We start from the raw sequence: 17,134 nt of genomic DNA, 5'->3' as shown, positions 1-17,134 counted from the left end.
ACCACGGCTGCTACCATTGCCCGGATTTCCACTCCCACACCCAGGTATTGATTTCCTGCATCATTCATTTGCCGGCCTTGGCTGCTGTGATTAGCTCCCTCCATTCTCCCTGTGGAGCCCCCCGCCCGTCCCTCCATGTTCCAGCAAAGCAGAGCTAATACCAGGCTTTAAATGAGGCTTTGCCACCCGGCCCCAGCAGCTCACAGCCAAGCTCGGCCAATTACAAATAGGCCCTTGGTATGTCTGCAGCCGCCCCCTCAAGGGTGCTTTCCTGGCTAATATAATCCTCTCTAACCAACCCCACCACCTCCGGAGCCCCCACCAGCCAGGAAGCACAGATTCGTAAAATGAGGCATCATGCAGATCTTGAACCTAAGAGTGGGGGGTGGGGGGGGGGGGTTCTCAGGCTCAGGGGCCAACCTCAATGGGGGATACAGACAGTGCTGGCAAAGCAAACAAAAGCGCCTGGATTTGGAGACGCAAGACCCTCTCCCTCCTGCAGTTGCTATAACTGAGAAGGAAGGGAGGACAGAGGCCTGGACCTTCTTGAGGACAATTGCAAAGCCCTCAGCTTTCTGTCAGCCCTGACCCCCCCAGAGTTTTCCAATGCGATGCCTTCTCCCAGGGGGGCATCCGATCTGGACAGGCAGTTTCTGGGCCTGGGGTGGAAACTAGTGAAAAATCCCGAGTGCCCACACCTAGATCAACACCCAGAAGACGGCGCTGGGAGGCACACTTCCTGAAATTCCTTCTCCACACCCTCAGAGGAGGGGAAAAAAACCTGACTTGGTGATAATTCTGTAAGCTATGTTGCTCTTGTCAAATTATTCAACATCTGTCTTCATGTTCCCACAAAAATTAGCATAGGATAGTAGTTTCTGATGACACCTTTGGTGAAATATTTTGACTTCCACCAGTAAGTTGCAAACAACCTGTCTTAAGGATAATGTCAATTCCCACTCCTGCATATTAAATAATCCCGAGGTTTGTTGTGTTTTTCTAAGGGAGAGGAATCCCTTCAACCCGCCCCTCGCTGGAAGTCCGGCAGCTATGGGCGGAGATGAGCCAGGGCGGGTGTATCCTCATGAAGGATACTCCTCCATCCCTTGGCTACTCCCTCTGCCTAGAACTAGGCCTCTGGGGCAGCCCACCACCCCTGGCCTGCCGGAAAGAAGCTTACAGGATCCACCCTGGAGCACAACAAATGGGGCCAGGAGATTGGGCGGCTGGGAGGAAAGAGGGAACCAGCTCCAAATGGACCATCTGGTCTGGTACTCAGCTGCTATAGCATCTGTGCCCCAAAGAAGAGCGAAGCCACCTGTCCAGTTTGAGAGCGCTTCCCCGGTCCCACTGCAGCAGCGCAGCTTGGGTCCGGCAAGAGGACCCTCAGAGGGAAGCGGACATAGGTCTCCAGGCCCCTGCCTTCTACCAGCCTCAGCAGAGACTCCCAGCTCAGGCCAGATTATGGCGGGGTTTGCCCTCCACATCCCAGTCTTCCTCCCTCTTTCCAATTCAGCTTCCATGTTTGCTAATCTGCTCCTCCCTCAGCCACACAGGCCTGGGAGCAGAGGGGAAGGGGCTGGTGGTTCCCTCCCCAGGGCACACTTGTAAAAACTGCCTCCCTCCGCACTGCCAGGGCAGCACTGGGCTTCCAGCCTCCTCTCTCTTCTGCAGCCTGAGTTCTGCCTTATCTATAGCCACCAACCTAAGACTGTGACTCACCCTAAGCAGAGACCCTCAAAGAATGCCCAACTGCCCTGTGCAAACCATCTTAGGGAGACACCTGGGAAAGAAAGAATTTCAATAAGCATTTCTTCCAACTCCCCCCAAACCATGGCCCTTCATTCTTGCAACAAATATTTGCTGAGCTCCTGCTGTGTGCCAGGCACCATGCTGGGTGCTGACACACAGGGATGGACTCGCCTGACCATTTCTCACCTGCACTCCACTCTTTCTCAAGTTGCTTCATCTGCTTTGTGAATAGAGGGAAAGTGGGGGAGGGAGCAGAAAACCAGCTCTCCATACTACTCCTTACCCCAGCCCCAGCCCTGCGATGGTTCTCTCTGGCTAGATCTGGCCAAAGCTTTACAAGGAACTCAGTCAGTAGCCTCCTGCTATCCTCCCCCTCAAACTAGATCTTCCTTTCTCTCCATCCACCGCCATAAAGACTTTCCACCCAGCAATTCCCCCGAGGCCCCAGTCTTTCCCTGGAGCCACACTCTCAAAGGGCTGGTGGAAAGAATGTCATCCAAGAGTCAGGGGTTGGCCCCAATGCACCCAACCCACTTCACTCACTCTGAGTGAGAGAGCTTGGACTCAGGGAGGGGAGAAAACACCCAGAAAGGGGGCAGGTGAGCCAATGACTCAACCCTGGCCCCAAAGCACTCTGAAATCAGGGTCTGCAGAGACCACTGCACCTGTCTCCCACTCCCGCCTTCACTGCTGGGGGTTCCTCAAGATGTGCCCCATGCAGCCCTGGAGGAGGCTGGAGGAGGTGGAGGGAATGGAGGAAGGGGATGGCCATGGCCGGGAGATGGGCATGCCAGGTCTGCCCAAGGGCACTCAGAGGGAGGAGAGTGGGGGACAGCCGCCACCAGGAGGGCTCTCAGTCACTCTACAGACCTCCTGGGTGTGGTGAAAAACAGGGGGAGACCTCACCGATGTCCCTCTTTAGGCTTCCTCCTAAGGAACAGGGAGGCTGAAGGGAAACCTTGGGGAGAAAGAGGAAGGAAGACACCCCCCCCCCACACACACACACACACACAACCCCTGCAGGGCTGAGGCCTCTGGGACCCCCTCGGTCGCCTCCTCCCCATAACCCAGCCTCTCATTCTTCCTCGTCTTCCTTTTCTGGCCTATATCTAAAGGGCCAGGCAGTAAGAGACACACAAACTAATTAAGGAGCAGAGTTTGGCCAGATGCCTGGGCCAGCCTCCCCAGGGAATTAAACCCAAGCCAGCTAGCAAGTCACCTCCCAGAAACCCCTCAGGGCACCCCTCCCTCTTGTGAGGCACCCTCAGAAGGAGGCATTTAGTTAGCATCTGCACCTGAGGCTGGTAGCCAAAAATGTATGGGGAGGGACAAAGCGGCCGACCCCCACCAATAGAACAGGCCAAACTCTCCCCCCCGCCCCCCATCTTAAAGGCAGGAACTACGCCCTCAACCTCAGAAAGAAAGAGAATCCTCCCACTCCTGCTCACTTCATCAAAAAGTGGCCTGCACAGACTGCCCTGCAGTCAGCAGAAAGCGAAGTAGGGGCCGCTGGGCCCAGAGACTGACTTTTTGTGCGGCGGGGTCGGGGCATTCAGGGCTGCTAGAAGTCAGAGGGAGGGTCCCTGAGAGCGGTGATGCCTGTTCTGGGGACCTTTCCCGGGGAAAACCCACGGAAAAGACGGGATAAGGGGTGACTGGAGTCCCCTTAGCGCCCAAGAGCGAGGCGTGGGGACGCGGGAGCAAAGCTGCGGGCAGGAGGCAGCGTTTGGAGGCGTAGAGGGTGGGGGTGTGCCTGGTCTGCGTTTTGGGGGGACGGTGCCCGTGTGTGTGTGTGTGTGTGTGTGTGTGTGTGTGTGTGTGTGTGTATGTGTGCGCGCGCACAGGGAACGGAAGGTGGGGCTGGGGTTTTGTAGCTGGGAACCGGAGGCAGGGAGAACTGGCTCCAGAGAGGTCCGAAAAGGGATGCCGGGGCTTTAGGCTCCGGATCCGGGGGATGTGGCAACCGCTCGGGTTGCCAAGAAGCGACTAAAAGAAGCGAAGCCTCTGTGAGATCGCGGAAGGCGAGCCCGCGGCTCCGTGGCGGTGCCGGCTGCCAGCTCTCGCGCAAACCACGCGCAACTCCGGGTCACACATCGCTCGGCTTCCGCTCCCCAGGCCGAGCCGGGGTAAACCAGGCTTCGGTGCAAGTCGCTGCCCCAGCCCCGGCCTGAGGTCTGTCGGAGTCTCCGGAGCCAGCCGACTGGGTGCTCTCCGGGGTTCGGAGTCACTCCCGCCTCTGACAGGGTGTGAGAAAGTGGGTGCCTCCCCCTGGCATCACCAGCTTCACGCCAGACCCCACGACCCGCCTCTGTGCTCCGAAGCAGCTCTTCGCTCTTCTCGCGCCTGGGAAAGGGCGGGGACCCGGGCATCCCCTCCAGAGTGCGAGCCGCTGGGGTCCCCACCAAACCCCGCAACGCGCGCTTTGCGCCTCTTGCAAAGTTTCCGCCGGTGCTAACGCGCGTGCCGCGGGCGCGGGCTCTTACCGTAGACGCCCTGTCCTCGGCAGTGCACGGGGATCAGCGCCAGAAGTAGCAGGCAGGTCACCTCCATCTTCACGGCCGGTGCTTCATCCCCGCGAGGCGGCGCAGCCCGAGAGGCGGCGGGGGGCGCATCCGCCGGGGCGCCGCGATGCCCCCTGCGTCTCGCCCTTCTCGGAGCGGCGACGGAGACCCGGAGACTGAGGAGGCGGCGGCGGCAGCGGCGCGGATGGCTCCTCCGGCAGAGCCGCGGCCGGGGTGAGGACGCAGGGGGTGCGGGCCCGGCCACGGGTGCCTCCGCACGCCCCTCGCAGCCGCCAGCGCCCCGGCCCGAGGAGCCCGGCCGCCGAGTCTCCCCGGGTCCCCAGGGCTCTCCTCTCGGGGTACGGTACGCCGGGGACCTTCTTCGGCGGCGGTTCTTCGATCCAACAGGCCAACGACGACTAATAAACTTGTCGTTTCAGCGCCCGGGGGACGCCCCTCCGAGACGGGGGCCGGGAGGCCAGGCTCCGTACGGGTTAATCTGCGGCTTCCAGTCCTGCGGCGGGTGCTGGGGGCTCGAGGGCCCGACCCAAGGGGGCCGGGCTGGGCGCCCTCCCAGGGGCGAAGGAGCCCGGGCCCGGGCCCTCCGGAGCGGGCGAGCAGCGTGGGCTGGACTCGGCCGAGGGGAGAAGTTAGCTGAGCCCGGAGGAGCCCGGAGAGGAATCGCACCGGGCGCCCCGCGGGAATCGGGAGAGCAGTTCCAGTCAAGACCGACCACAGGAAGCGGGGAAAGGACGAAAGTTTGAATCGTTTGAAAAATATTCGCGCTCTCGCCGAGGCCCGGGCTGCAGCGCGGGCGCCGCTCGCCACCTGCCCTCGCCGCGCTCGGCTCCTGCGGTCTAGCCGCGGCCGCGGAGCTCCGATTCGGTGCTCTCCCGAGAGCGGGGCTGCGCCGCGCCCCAAGTTGATCGTCCCTGCCCCCGCTCGGCGCCTGGACCGGCGGGGCCCCGAGCGGGAGGGGCCGGGCCGGGCTCCGCGCGCGGCGGCCGCTGGGCTCCGGGCCGCGGGAGCGCTCCGCTCGCTCCGCAACTTGGGCTTCACTGTGCTGCTTTTCCCCCTTCGGAGCTTTTCATTCGCGCTCCCCCCGCCTCCCTCCCGCCCTCCCTTCCTCCCTTCCTCCTCCCTCTTTCTCGCGTCCCCGCGTTCGGTCTCTCGCTCTCCCACCCTTTGTCGCTCGCTCTCCTGTTTGATTCCCCTCCAGTTAAAAAAAAAAAGGAGCCAATTAAAGGCAGCCCAGCTCGCCCGGTCCAGCCTCTGTCCAATTTCCTCGCCTCCCCCAGGACCAATTAGAGAAAACAAAACAGGGCTGGGGGAAGCAGACTGCTCTCTCTCTCTCTCTCTCTCTCTCTCTCTCTCTCTCTCTCTCTCCTCCCCCCTCCTCCATCTCCCTCTCTCCGCCCCTTCTCCACCGCCCCCCCCCCCCCGCAGGAAAATGTCAGAAAGCAGAAATGGATCCATCTATCCCGAGGACAGTGGCGGAGGGACGTGGGTTTCGGCGCGGGCTCGGTAGCGGCGCGCACACTCGCTCTCCGCCCGCCCTTGCAAACCCAGACCGGCTGCCCGAGCCGGGCGCACCGACCCCATTGCGCTCGCGGGGCAGGAACGGCCGCTCGCCCCGGGGACCCAAGCCTGCGGGGCACTGCACACTTTGTAAATGTTTTGCACTTTGGAGAGCGAGACGGAAGCGAGGGTCGGAAAGAAAGGCCGGGGCGCCGCGGTTCTCCGGGTTCTGCAGGCGCGCGAGCAGGCTTCCTGCGGTCGGTCTGCAGGGCTGTGTGCGCGCCCCGGAGTCCCTCCGCCCCCGGCCGAGCCCCCGCCCCTTCCCAGGCCACCTCAGCCTCTCTCCGCGCAGGGCGTGGGGCCGCCGCCTGGCCGCCGGCTGAGAAGGCGCGGTTAGAGCTCCTGCCCTTGTCTCGGCCCACAGGTTGCCAACAGGTTTGTCCGCAGGACTCCGGCGCCAGAGCTGCCCGAGCCATCCCCCTTGCTCCCCAGCTCGCCCCTCTCGCCATCCAGCCTCCCCTCAAGACGTCAGGCGCCCCAGACCGCCCCAGGGGCGCACTCCCTTCCGGCAGCTGAGCCCGGGGCCGCTCCAGCTGCTGGGGTCTGGCACTCCGGGACTCCGCTACCTCCGCCGGCCCTCGCGGAGCCGGGGTAGGGAGAGCGCCCCTCCCAAGCGCCGGCGGGGAGGGTGTCTACTGGGGAGTGAAGCGGGAGGCCTCCCGCTCGCCTCCGATCCGGTCCCCGCGCCCGGGTCCTGCTAATCTCACCTACTCCACCTGTCGCCGTTATTTCTCTCGGTGTGTGCGCAGGATTGTATCAGGGCGGCGGTGGGAGCGCGGACGACCGCAGCTGCTAGCAAGCGCGGAGGTTACCAACCCGACCACCAGTCCCCGGAACTATTCCGTTTCTGGGTTGTGATGCTGGTGCCCCGACTCTGCATTTGTCAAAACTCAAAGAAATGTACACACAAAAAAGGAGTTAATATTTTCGTATGTAAATTAGGACACAAATTTTTAAAAATAGTAATAATAATCACTCCTCCCTCAGGCCCATTTCCTGCTGCCCCCCCCCCCCCCCCTGCCTGTCCAGGGGCTGACTCCCGCTGCCGGGGCAGGAGTGGGAGGTGTGGGGAGAAATTCAAGGCCGCATTGGGACGTGGGGGGCGTGGGGGGGGGGGGATGCTGTCAGCTGAAACCTCAGCTCCCTTTCTGTCCACCTCCGGAAGTCCGAGAACATCTGAAGAATCCTGTTCAGCCCACCTCCTCTTAATTGCACCTCCTTCACCCCCACCCCCTTCTCTCTCCTTCCTTTCCTGTTGGTCCAAAGCTGAATAGGGGATCCAGACCCATCAGATACCAGCTGAAGACTTGTTAAATGAATGAATGAATGATGCCTATCATACTCCAGACACCACAGACCTCGGGTACCCTCAGAGCAGCCATCCTTTCTACTCCTCACCCCCCAACCATCCTCCCAAAGAGAAAAACCCAGTTTCTGCCCCACGGAGATACAGGGTTGCTATGGGTGCGATGATGAGTCGCTTCTTTTATTGTCACCTTCTTCTCCACGTTATTTGAAAATTCCTAGAAATTCTCACCTCTTCCAGGAAGCTTTCGGGGAATGATCACACTGAGTGCTGCTCTCCTTGGCTTTGCCTATTCTGCGTTGATGAGCCCTTATCCATGTCATGAGAAACTGCCTTCCTATTTCCCAATTAGTTAGCCCAACCCCAAACAGCAGTTAATTGCTCTTCTTTGGCTGTGGGGTGCATCATGGGGGGGGAGGGGGAGGGGAAAGAGGGGGGGGGGCAGGGAATCCCAGGAAGTCAGCTGACATATTCTTGAGTTTGTCATCTCAGAACACCTACACTGGCCGGAAGGAGAAAGAAGACTGCTGATGATGGGGAGAGACGGGGAGGGGGACGGAGGACCGAGTTGGAGCCAAGCTGGGATTGAACATTTGCTGTAGCTAATCCACGTGTGAATACACTGCAGCTAATTGTATGCAGTGTAAATACCTTGACAGCCTGTTTGCCGTGCCTGTAAATTCAGTCATCTCCTCCGCAAGGGAGCCCCGCCCTCGGCCTCTGTCTGATGATGGGAGGCAACAAAGAGAAGGAAAAGAGCACTAGGCGTGGGAGCCGCGTTCTGCCTTCCACTCCTAACCTCTCTAGGCCTCAGTTTCCCCAGCTGTCAAGTTGGGAGAATCCCAATCTCTCAGAGGGGTTGGGAGACGTAATAATAGCTGACGCCACATGCCAGACACTGTTCTAAGCCCTTCAAGTGTATTAACTATATAATCCTCATCACAATTACGTGAGACGGAGCTGTTATGCTCATAGAACAACAAAGATTCAGTGACTCATGCAGCTGCCAAACGCTTAACTGGGCTTCGACTTAGTTTGGCTCTATGACCTTACTCTCCCCCGATTCTACACTGAAGAGACCTAAGGGCCTAGTAAGTGTTCTCACTAGAAGTATTTCCTATTCTCTTCACACACGGAGAACAACTCTCTGGGCCCCAAATTGGGCTGTTTGGGGGTGGGGCAGAGAGTTAGAGCACTAGACCTGAGTCAGATGAGGCCTGAGGCCTGGAGGCTCAGTAGTCAGCAACCAACTGCCAATTTTTGGGTTCCACCCTAGATGCTCTAAGGAAAATCCCATTATTTCCCCCAGAGAAAGCTCAGCCCTTGAGCTCCAGGAGGCCTCAGGGACCAGCTGCTGACTGGGGGGGTGGGGGCGGGGAGGCGAGTGGGGGGGGGGGGGTGCCAGGCCAGGGAGCCAGCAGCCAGACCTTGGCACTGCAGGGCAGCTGTGGGCTTTTGTTGTGAGAGTGTGTTACTAGAAAGCTCCCCCATCTCCTCTGCCTCTTGCTCACTCACCTCCAGTGAGTCAGAGCCTGGAGGAGGAGAGGGAGAAAGAAAGGAAGAGTCTTTGAGGGGATGTTGTCATCGCCTTGCGAGGGAAATTGTCTCTGAAAATCATCCAGTGGCAGGTATCGATTCAATCTCAGGGCAAGACACTCTCTGGTCAGGTGGGGAAGGCTGGCTGGGAGGGGATGAGCAGCGGGGAGAGTTACGGCCCTGCTGAAAGACCGGTTTATTAAATCGGGCTCTAACAAATAGCCAATTAATTGTTCCAGCTGCTAATTAGTAAGCAGTTAACTCCTGTTATAAATCGTGCTGCTCAAGACTAGTGATAATGCAACCCCGGGATGACAGCTATGGAGAGGAGGGGTCTCAGAGACCTCTGTGGCCTAGGGCCTGCACCTGTCCACCCCTCCTCACCCTTACCCCCCAGGCTCTCCCAGTGGAATGCAGGCTGTCTGTATGCTCACCATTCATTTAACAAATATTTAATGGGCTTCTACTACATGCCAGGGACTACTCTAGGCACCGCAGATTCACTGTGAACAAAACAGACCAGAGACCCTGCCCTCAAGGCGGTAACGTTCTAGTGAAGAGACAGACAATAGATTAAGTAAATAAGGAAAATAAATAGTATTTAAATGGTAAAAAAAAAAAAAAAAAATACTAAAGCTAGGAGGAGATGTGAGAGATGTGAGGGCTGAAATGTTAGAGAGGGTGTACAGAGAAGATCCCACTGACATTTGAGACATTTGAGTCTTGACCTTGGAAAGAAGAGGGATTGGACAGCGTCAGTATCTGGGGGAAGAGCATTGCAGGGAGGGGGGCAGCCAGTGCAAAGCCCTGCAGTGGTGAGGGGGTGTGGCTGCAGCTGGGCGGGTCAGAGGAGTAGCAGGAGCTGAGATCAGAGGTTAAGGGGGCAGGTCATTTGGGCCTTGGGGTCATTGCAGGCTGCTGGGTTTTACTTGGAGTAAAATGGGAACAATGGCAGGGTTCGAACAGAACAACAGGACCTGACTGTAATTTAACGAGCTCTGGGCCTGGGTGAGGAACTGATTGAAGGGGTGCTATAGTATCCACTCCGTGGGTGCCCAATAAATGCTTATCACATGAATTGATGAATGAATATTGATTGTAAGTCCGGGAAACAGGCTCACATTGGAAAGGCCAATCTACTTGGATTCTCTTGTAAATTAGTTTACAACTGTCACCAAAGTTGCCCTCACCTTTGAACTTTCCAAGCAACTCCACACCCACGATCCTACTTGGTCCTTAAAATGTCCCTGTGAGGTAAGTTAAGACAGGTGGCCCCCTCCACTTGACAGATGTGAAAACTGAGGCAAAGAGATCATCACAGGCTGGCTACACAGCGAGTTACTGAAAATACCAGCCCTAGAATGATGGGAATGGGGGGTACAAACGAGACAGGAGTCCCTCCCCGATTTCTGGCCTCTGGGTCACAATTGTGCGCTGCCTCACTGTGTGACCTTCCCTCTCTGGGCTCCAGATTCTCATTTCCGCAATGAGCAGGGCCTGGACTGGTCCTAAGATCCCCCAGCCCAGGCTCCAAAGCCTTGCCAGTGTCTGAGCCTGACATCTGGATGCCACCTTTCCCCACGTGAGGGTCACCTGGGCTGTCCAGAGCCCCCTCTGTCCATGCTAACGTTGGAACAGGGGGAATTTTGTTTAACTTTTCAGTAGATCAAAAGTAATTTGGTTTTAACACCAGCTTAAAAGCACATGGTCTCCCCCTCTGAGCAGGCGCAAGGAGTACTGATTTTTTACTCAGCTCTGCTCCCCCACTGGGGGGTCTGGGAAGAAAGTGATCTTCGGGAAAAGTCGGGGTCTCTTGACTATTTATTTGTTAATTAAACAAATATTTATTGAGCTGGACATTTGCCTACATCACAATGGGCACTCTGTTGGAGAGATCCAATAAGTAAAGACAAGGCCCTGCCCTCAGGGAGCCCCCGTCTGAGGGGGAGACACAGCCCTGCCCTCAGGGCCCCCAGCGGAAGTGAGGAGAATGCTACCCTAGGGTTATGGATCCTGCTGTGAAAATGGAGCCAGAATACAGATCTAGGAACCGATACACTGTAACAGTAATAAAGGTGCACTTCACGGGAAGGGCCAAGGGGATGGGGAACAAGGAAGGCGCCGGGCGCCCCCTCTTCCTCTGACTTCTTGGCTCCTAGGCAAGATGGTTTCCTACCCTTTCAGCCTGGTTGCCTTCAGCCTTCCAAGTTTCCTGGCATTTTATTTGGGGCTTTTCTCCTCATGCAAATGTCTCTCTGGGCCCCTGGGAGCCAGGCCTGTTTGAAGGGAGAGTCAGCACCCACAGGGAGGACAACCCACTCTCTGCGGGGGGACAGGCCCCACCCCAGCAAGAAGCCCCCTCCTCACCTCACACTGCTGGCGGCCCAGGGAGACAGAGGTGGGGGGGGGGAGGGAACGGCACATGTCTGCAGAGCACCTGGAGACCTGAAGGCCCGCCTGTGACTCCAGTCTCATGGGCAGCACCCCCACCCGGCTTAGAGGGACACCTGTGACACAGCACCCCGTGCAGGGCGAGCACAGGGTAGCTGCTCACTAAAACAAACTGAGTGGGGTTACCCTGACTCACACAAAAGTCAGCTCCGGGCAAGACCGGAATGATGAGGATGAGGGAGGCCCACATTATCCAGACACTGTGAACTAGAGACAAGTAGAAATAATGAATAAACAAGAAGTGTTTTCATGTGCACAGGTGGGGGGAAGCTAATTCCTAGGGAAGGGAAGCAAGCAGGCGCGGGGTGGGATGTTCTGGGGAGTCCTGTGTAAAGAAGTAGCAGGGGAAGTGGTCTGGGTGCCTTCCAGGAGCGGAGGTCGGGTCAGGGGTGTTTCTGAAGGTGGGGGCTCTGCCGGGCTGAGGGGGCTCTGTCCCCGCATCTGCCCTCAGGGCCCGCGGCCCCAGGGGAGGCATCAAGTTTCGCTGAGCAGGCCTTCCTCGCCTCGTCCAGGGCAGCTCTTGGGAGCAGGATCAAATGTTCTCCGGCTTGAAAGGACAGGCTGCGGGGGGGGGGGGGGGGGGGGGGGGGGACGGGGGACGGGAGGAGGGGGTGAAGCTGAGGTCACCCGAGGGGAGGGACCAGCTGGGCGCAGGGACAAGGTGTGATTCTCGTTGCTCCCTTTCTGTTCAACTTCCTCAGCAAATTCTTTTACCTTTAGCCATCACCTCTTTTTGACCCCTGCAAAGGCCGGCAGGGGGATGGGGAGAGGGCGGGAGGTGGTGGTGGGGGGCGGATCTGCAATGGAATAATCGTACACACACAGAGAGAGAGAACCGCTGCGTGGCATAAACTCCAGGGGGCGCCATGCACATAGAATACGACAGGATTGGCGCCCACCTCCCACCCTCAGAGTGCGGCGTGGTGGCTCCGCTGCATCGCCCTCTGCTCTGAGCGGCCCCGGGACAAGCTGGTAGCATCCTACCCTGCACCTCATTTCCCTGCTCCTTCTCTTCCCAGCCCACCCAGCCCCCGCTGGTCCCCCAACCTGTAGGTCAGGCCTGGCCTGCCCCATCCCCCCCGCAGGTTGCTGGGCGTGAGGGAGGGTCCAGGGCCCCGCCCCGCACGATTGTCCTTCTGGACACACCCCGAGCCCAGGGGACTCGCTGCCTTTTGATGAACTCGCCTCATTATCTGGCTCCCCAGGCTCTCCTCAGGGATCCTCCGCGCCACCCTCCTGGGAGCCTTGGGAGCCACATCTGGCCCCTGGCGGGCAAAGGGGGAATCTAGTTGACCCTCCCACTCAGCCCAGTGAGGACGGTCTAGCTAGCCCCACCTCTCATCCTTTCCATCCCCTAACCCAGGGCTGACCTGAAGCAGTGTGTGGACCAGAAAATGACAAGCCTGAAGGCCACCTGCCCTCACAACCACCCTGCAAGGCTGGTAACTTTATCATCCTTTGAGAGATGAGGACTGAGGAACAGAGAAGTTCAGTCACCCCCCCAAGGTCACACAGCAAGTCAGTGGCAACGCTGGTGTTCAAATGAGAGAGTCTGGCTCCAGAGACTAGAGTCTGTACCACTACCTAGTGCTGCCTTTCCACAGAAGAGGGGCCAAAGAGCTACTGAGATTAAACAAAGTAAAATTTAAAATTCCGTTTCTGTCACGGTAGCCGTGTTTTGAGTGCTCAATAGTCACCTATGGCAGTGGCTACTGTATTGGCCAATGCAGATGGGGAATATTTCCATCATCACAGGAGTTTGATAGCAGTGCTTGGAAGTCCTTACGTTTAATGCCAGTAAGCTGCCTACTAGCTGAGCAACGGTGGGCAAGTTGCTTAGCCTCTCTGTGTCTCAGTTTCCTCATCCATAAAACGATGATAGGAATAGTGCCAACCTCCTAGAGCTGTTGCGGGGTGGGGGGTTAAATAAGAAAAGGGATGCGAAGTACTCAGCACAGGGCCTGCCACATTGTAGGCAGGCTACAAATTATTAGTTTTATTATTAGGAAACATAGTCCAGTCCTTCATATAACTAAGTAGGTAACTAAGGACCAGAGAAACTAAAGATCTGGCTTAAAGCCACACAGCCAATTAAATGCCAAAATCTGGGGCTCCTAATTCTTTTTACTCCATCGCATGCCTAATGATACCACTATAGTTGAGAAAGGACTTTTCACATTTCACCCTCCCCAAATGCTGCGAGGCTATTAAATGAGGTTTCATCAACCCCATTTTACAGATTAAGAAACTGAGGCATAGAGAGGATGAAGTAACTTCTTCAGGGTTGGAATGCTGTTCAGTAGCAGGGTAGGGACTTATTACTGCTCAGTGTTCTTCCCCGGCTGCATTCCCCGCTGTCTGCGTAAATTAACGTGTGAGTGTGTGGGTTTGTGTGGGCGTGTTTATGTGTGTTCTTCATTTGCTCACCACGCAAGGCTCAGGGGCCTGAGCTATAGATAGAATATAAATTATATAAGTAATATTAATATGGTCTCGGTTATGTAAAAAGCTGTATATAAAATAAAGATGAGAAGGACTGATAATGCCATTTTAATGATTATCGTGGGCGAAGGGATTATGGATGATTTGCATTTCTGTCTGTATATGTTTCTATTTTTCCCCAATTTTCTACAAGCAGTCTGTATTATTTCTATAATCAGAAATAAACAAATGTGATTTTCAAATACATTTTTTAAAAAATAAAGCTCCTCCAGTGTTTTCCCTGTGGCCTCCTCAACCCTCCAAGCTGCCAGGAGGCCTGAGCCGGGGTTTGGCTTTGCCTGGCCAGGCTGCTGGCAGGCGGGGCCTGCGTGTGCCTCTCAGCTCAGTCCCCTTCATGCTGAGGCCCTCCGGTCCCTCTGCACTGGAGTGGGTTTGAATTTACTCAGCAACATCCACATGCAATAAATGTCATACTGTTTTATTTTTTCAAGTCAAATAAATTCTGATCCCAAGTCTCCAGTTGCCAGAGTGCTGAGAAATCAGCCTTAGTTATGTTTGGGGGAAGTCTCCAGAGTCGTAGAAGGTTCTGGGACCCAGGAAAAGAGGCCTCAGGGCCTTGTGGTTGCCATAGTAATTGACTCCCCTTGCCTTGGCTCCTGGACCCTGGGCCAGGCCTCAGTCAGCCGAGCTGCCCTGGACAGGCTCTGGGAGGTCTCTGCAGCAGCCCTCTCGGTGGTGAAAGTGGGCCCTGGGGACCCGAGGGCTTCAGCACTTACCATTCAACCTCCACAAATATCCCCACCTGGCACTGCAGGGCCAGGGCCAGGGACCAAACAAAGGCCCCCAAATCTCTGTCCCTTCAAGGGCGGAAGGAACCTCTCCGTCTCCCTTCTCCCTCCCCCTCCTAGTGACCTCCACGCCTCCCCTCCGTGCTACCCAGCCTCTCTGGCCTGGAGCAGGGCTTGGTTTTTCCAATAACTCATTAGCGCGCTTTTGTCATGATTGAAGAAACAAAAGCCCCAACGAGAAGCGGCCTTACAGGTTATTTATGAGAGACCCAAAGCGGCCTCAGCACTGAGGAAGCCTGGGGGTGGCAGGGAGGCCCTCTGGTTGGGGGCTGGCATACTTTGGATCTGCCTGGCATTGGCCACCAATGCTCCTGCCCCAAACAGACACAACCTCCTTTCTCCTCCCACCTCCCTCTGCCAAAGCCGGCCATGAGTCACGGCTGCTCTAGACACTTGATATAATTCCACCCACTCATCCAGCTCTTTCCATTCATTTATTTACATATTCATTCGTTGATTCTGTCATTCATTCAAATTTATATTGAAGGCCTACTGTGTGCCAGGTACTGGCTGATGTCAACATTTGTAAAGCATAGACATGAATCAACAATTGTACGCTGGAACCAGCCCATACCAGCTCACAGGGCTGATTGTACACATCTCTTCTCAGCTTCACCTTCACTGGTGTCACATTGGCAGCGTAAAGTCAGCCACGGCAGGCGCATTTAGACCATGGGAATTGGCAAGTGGTACATATCAGGGCCTTCCCCCCAGAGAGCAGGTGGTTACACATTTACTAACACACCACTGTAGCAGGCCTTGGTGTCTGGCCACACAAAATTGAACCCCAAGAGCTAATAGACTAAACCGGAGAAGGACATTGACCCAATTTACAATGTAACTTAGGCCCATCAAGATCTGTTGGCCTCAGAGCTGCAACCTAGGAGCACCAGGCAGGGAATGTACTAGTAATTCTATCATGCAAGACTAGATGGCACGATAAGGAAGGTGTGTCTGAGCTGACCCTTTAGGGATCAGTGGGATGTCAACCTGAAGGCAGGGTGTTCTGGGCGGCAGGAGCAGTTTCAGCAAAGGTCTAGAGCAGGGGTCCTCAACCTTGGCTGCACATTAGAATCACCTGGGAATCTTTTTAAAATCCTGATTTCTGGGCCTCATCCTCCGGAAATTCTGTTTCTTTGTTATGGGGTGAGGCCACAACATTAGTAACAAAGAAACAGAATTTCTGGAGGATGAGGCCCAGAAATCAGGATTTTAAAGATTCCCAGGTGATTCTAATGTGCAGCCAAGGTTGAGAACCACTGGTCTAGAGGAAAGGCCGGCTGAGTGTCTTCACTCCCCTTAGATAAAAATGCCAAAGCAAGGAGTTGCTCCCACCTACCACCTCCCTCCCCAATCACACAGCACAAGTGAACTGCTTCCTGGAGGAAAAAATGGATATTGCAAGAGGTAGAATGTCAGGGTGCGTTCACCCCCCTCTTCTGAGGTAGCATGCATTTCCCCACCTTTCAGTGGGGGACAGGGCCTCCCTCATTCCTGTGGAGAAGTTCACTGGAAGCCCCAGGGCCTCTCAAGGTGGGCCCAGGACCTCGACTCTTCCGGAAGGACGGAAGCTGAGTTCTCGGATGGGACACAGGAATATATTGGGAGCATATTGTTTACAAGCACCCAGGGGTGAGAAGTATGTGAGTTAGAGTGCGGGCACCAGAGGGTCCCGGGAGCACACGAGTGGCCGAGGGTCTGCAGGGCTGCTGGGCCTTGGCTCAGTGCTCCCTGGCCTCGGCTCTTGGCCCAGGCTGCTGGTGGAACACGGTGCTGAGGGGTGAGGACGCCTCTCTTTTTTCCTCCTCCTCCCAACCTCCTCCTCCTCACCCTTCCTTCTCAAGTAAGGGCTTAACCTACAAGAAAAATGCTACAGTGTGGGAAAGGAGCCGCCAAGAGGTCACCCACCCACCCTCACCACCACCGACATGGTCACCACCGGCGTGCGCCACGGGAGGCAACCACCGGGCTGGCCTTGCCGTCACCACTGGCCCATGGTTTGTCCGTGTGTGATTCGGGGGCGCTGCTAAGCAGCTCACACAGACACACAGACGCAGCATGCTTGGTTTACAGATATCGGGAGAGACCCCCCCAAAAAGCCCAAATGCTCCAAGATCTCCAACCATCTCTATGATGCGTAAGAGAACGCTTCTCAGGGAAGACATCCCATTTTCCACCTCCTCACGCTGGGAGATAGCTGAGCGTCCCCAAGTGCGCCCGCCCGCAGACGGAGGCCCACATGTGTGCAGAGGCAAGTCAGCATCCAGGATGCAACACCCTGAACGCCAAGCCATTAGACAAGAGCGGGGACAGGCATGGGGGAGGCCATAGTCCATTAGCCTCAGGGATCCCTCCTGGGCCTGCTGAGTCAATGGCCCACACCTGGCCCACGTCCTCCGAGCCACCCTGCCGGCCTCGTCCTACGTCTCTGCCAAGGACCGGAGCTGCCCACCAGTTCAGGCAGGGCCTTCCCCGGTCTGTTGCCCACTGTCCGCCCCCCCCACCCCCCCACCCCCATCCCTGCCGGGAGGGCACAGGGGACATGACTGTGACTGCGTTTGTGGAACACAGGACAGTCCTCAAAGGACAGGCCCGCAATCTCTCGTTTCACCCTGGGCCCGGTGAGGGGGATTAGTGTTCAGCCTGCAGATGAGGAAGCTGCGGCTCTGAGTGACTCACCGAGGGAAGCTAGAGCCAGACCCAAGGCGCTCGGACCCAGA

At 56.8% G+C, this 17,134-nt stretch overlaps 1 protein-coding gene across 3 annotated transcripts in view; it reads right to left on the bottom strand.

Annotated features, from left to right (window-relative positions):
- Window positions 1-5,180, bottom strand: part of MDGA1 (MAM domain containing glycosylphosphatidylinositol anchor 1) — a 52,303-nt gene extending 47,123 nt beyond the window's left edge. For all 3 annotated transcript variants that reach the window (XM_070418651.1, XM_070418652.1, XM_070418653.1), the window contains exon 1: window positions 4,236-5,180. In XM_070418651.1, the coding sequence (XP_070274752.1) occupies window positions 4,236-4,302 (67 nt within the window). In that variant the 5' untranslated portion in view covers window positions 4,303-5,180. The remainder of the gene's footprint in view (window positions 1-4,235) is intronic.
- Between the last annotated feature and the right edge of the window lie 11,954 nt (window positions 5,181-17,134).

Source organism: Myotis yumanensis, unplaced genomic scaffold (assembly GCF_028538775.1).
Source record: "Myotis yumanensis isolate MYYU_CA2020_CCGP unplaced genomic scaffold, mMyoYum1.0.hap1 SCAF_6, whole genome shotgun sequence".
Taxonomy (NCBI): Eukaryota; Metazoa; Chordata; class Mammalia; order Chiroptera; family Vespertilionidae; genus Myotis; species Myotis yumanensis.
The sequence above is the reverse complement of the archived record's forward strand: the minus strand, read 5'-3'. Positions and strand labels throughout refer to the sequence as shown.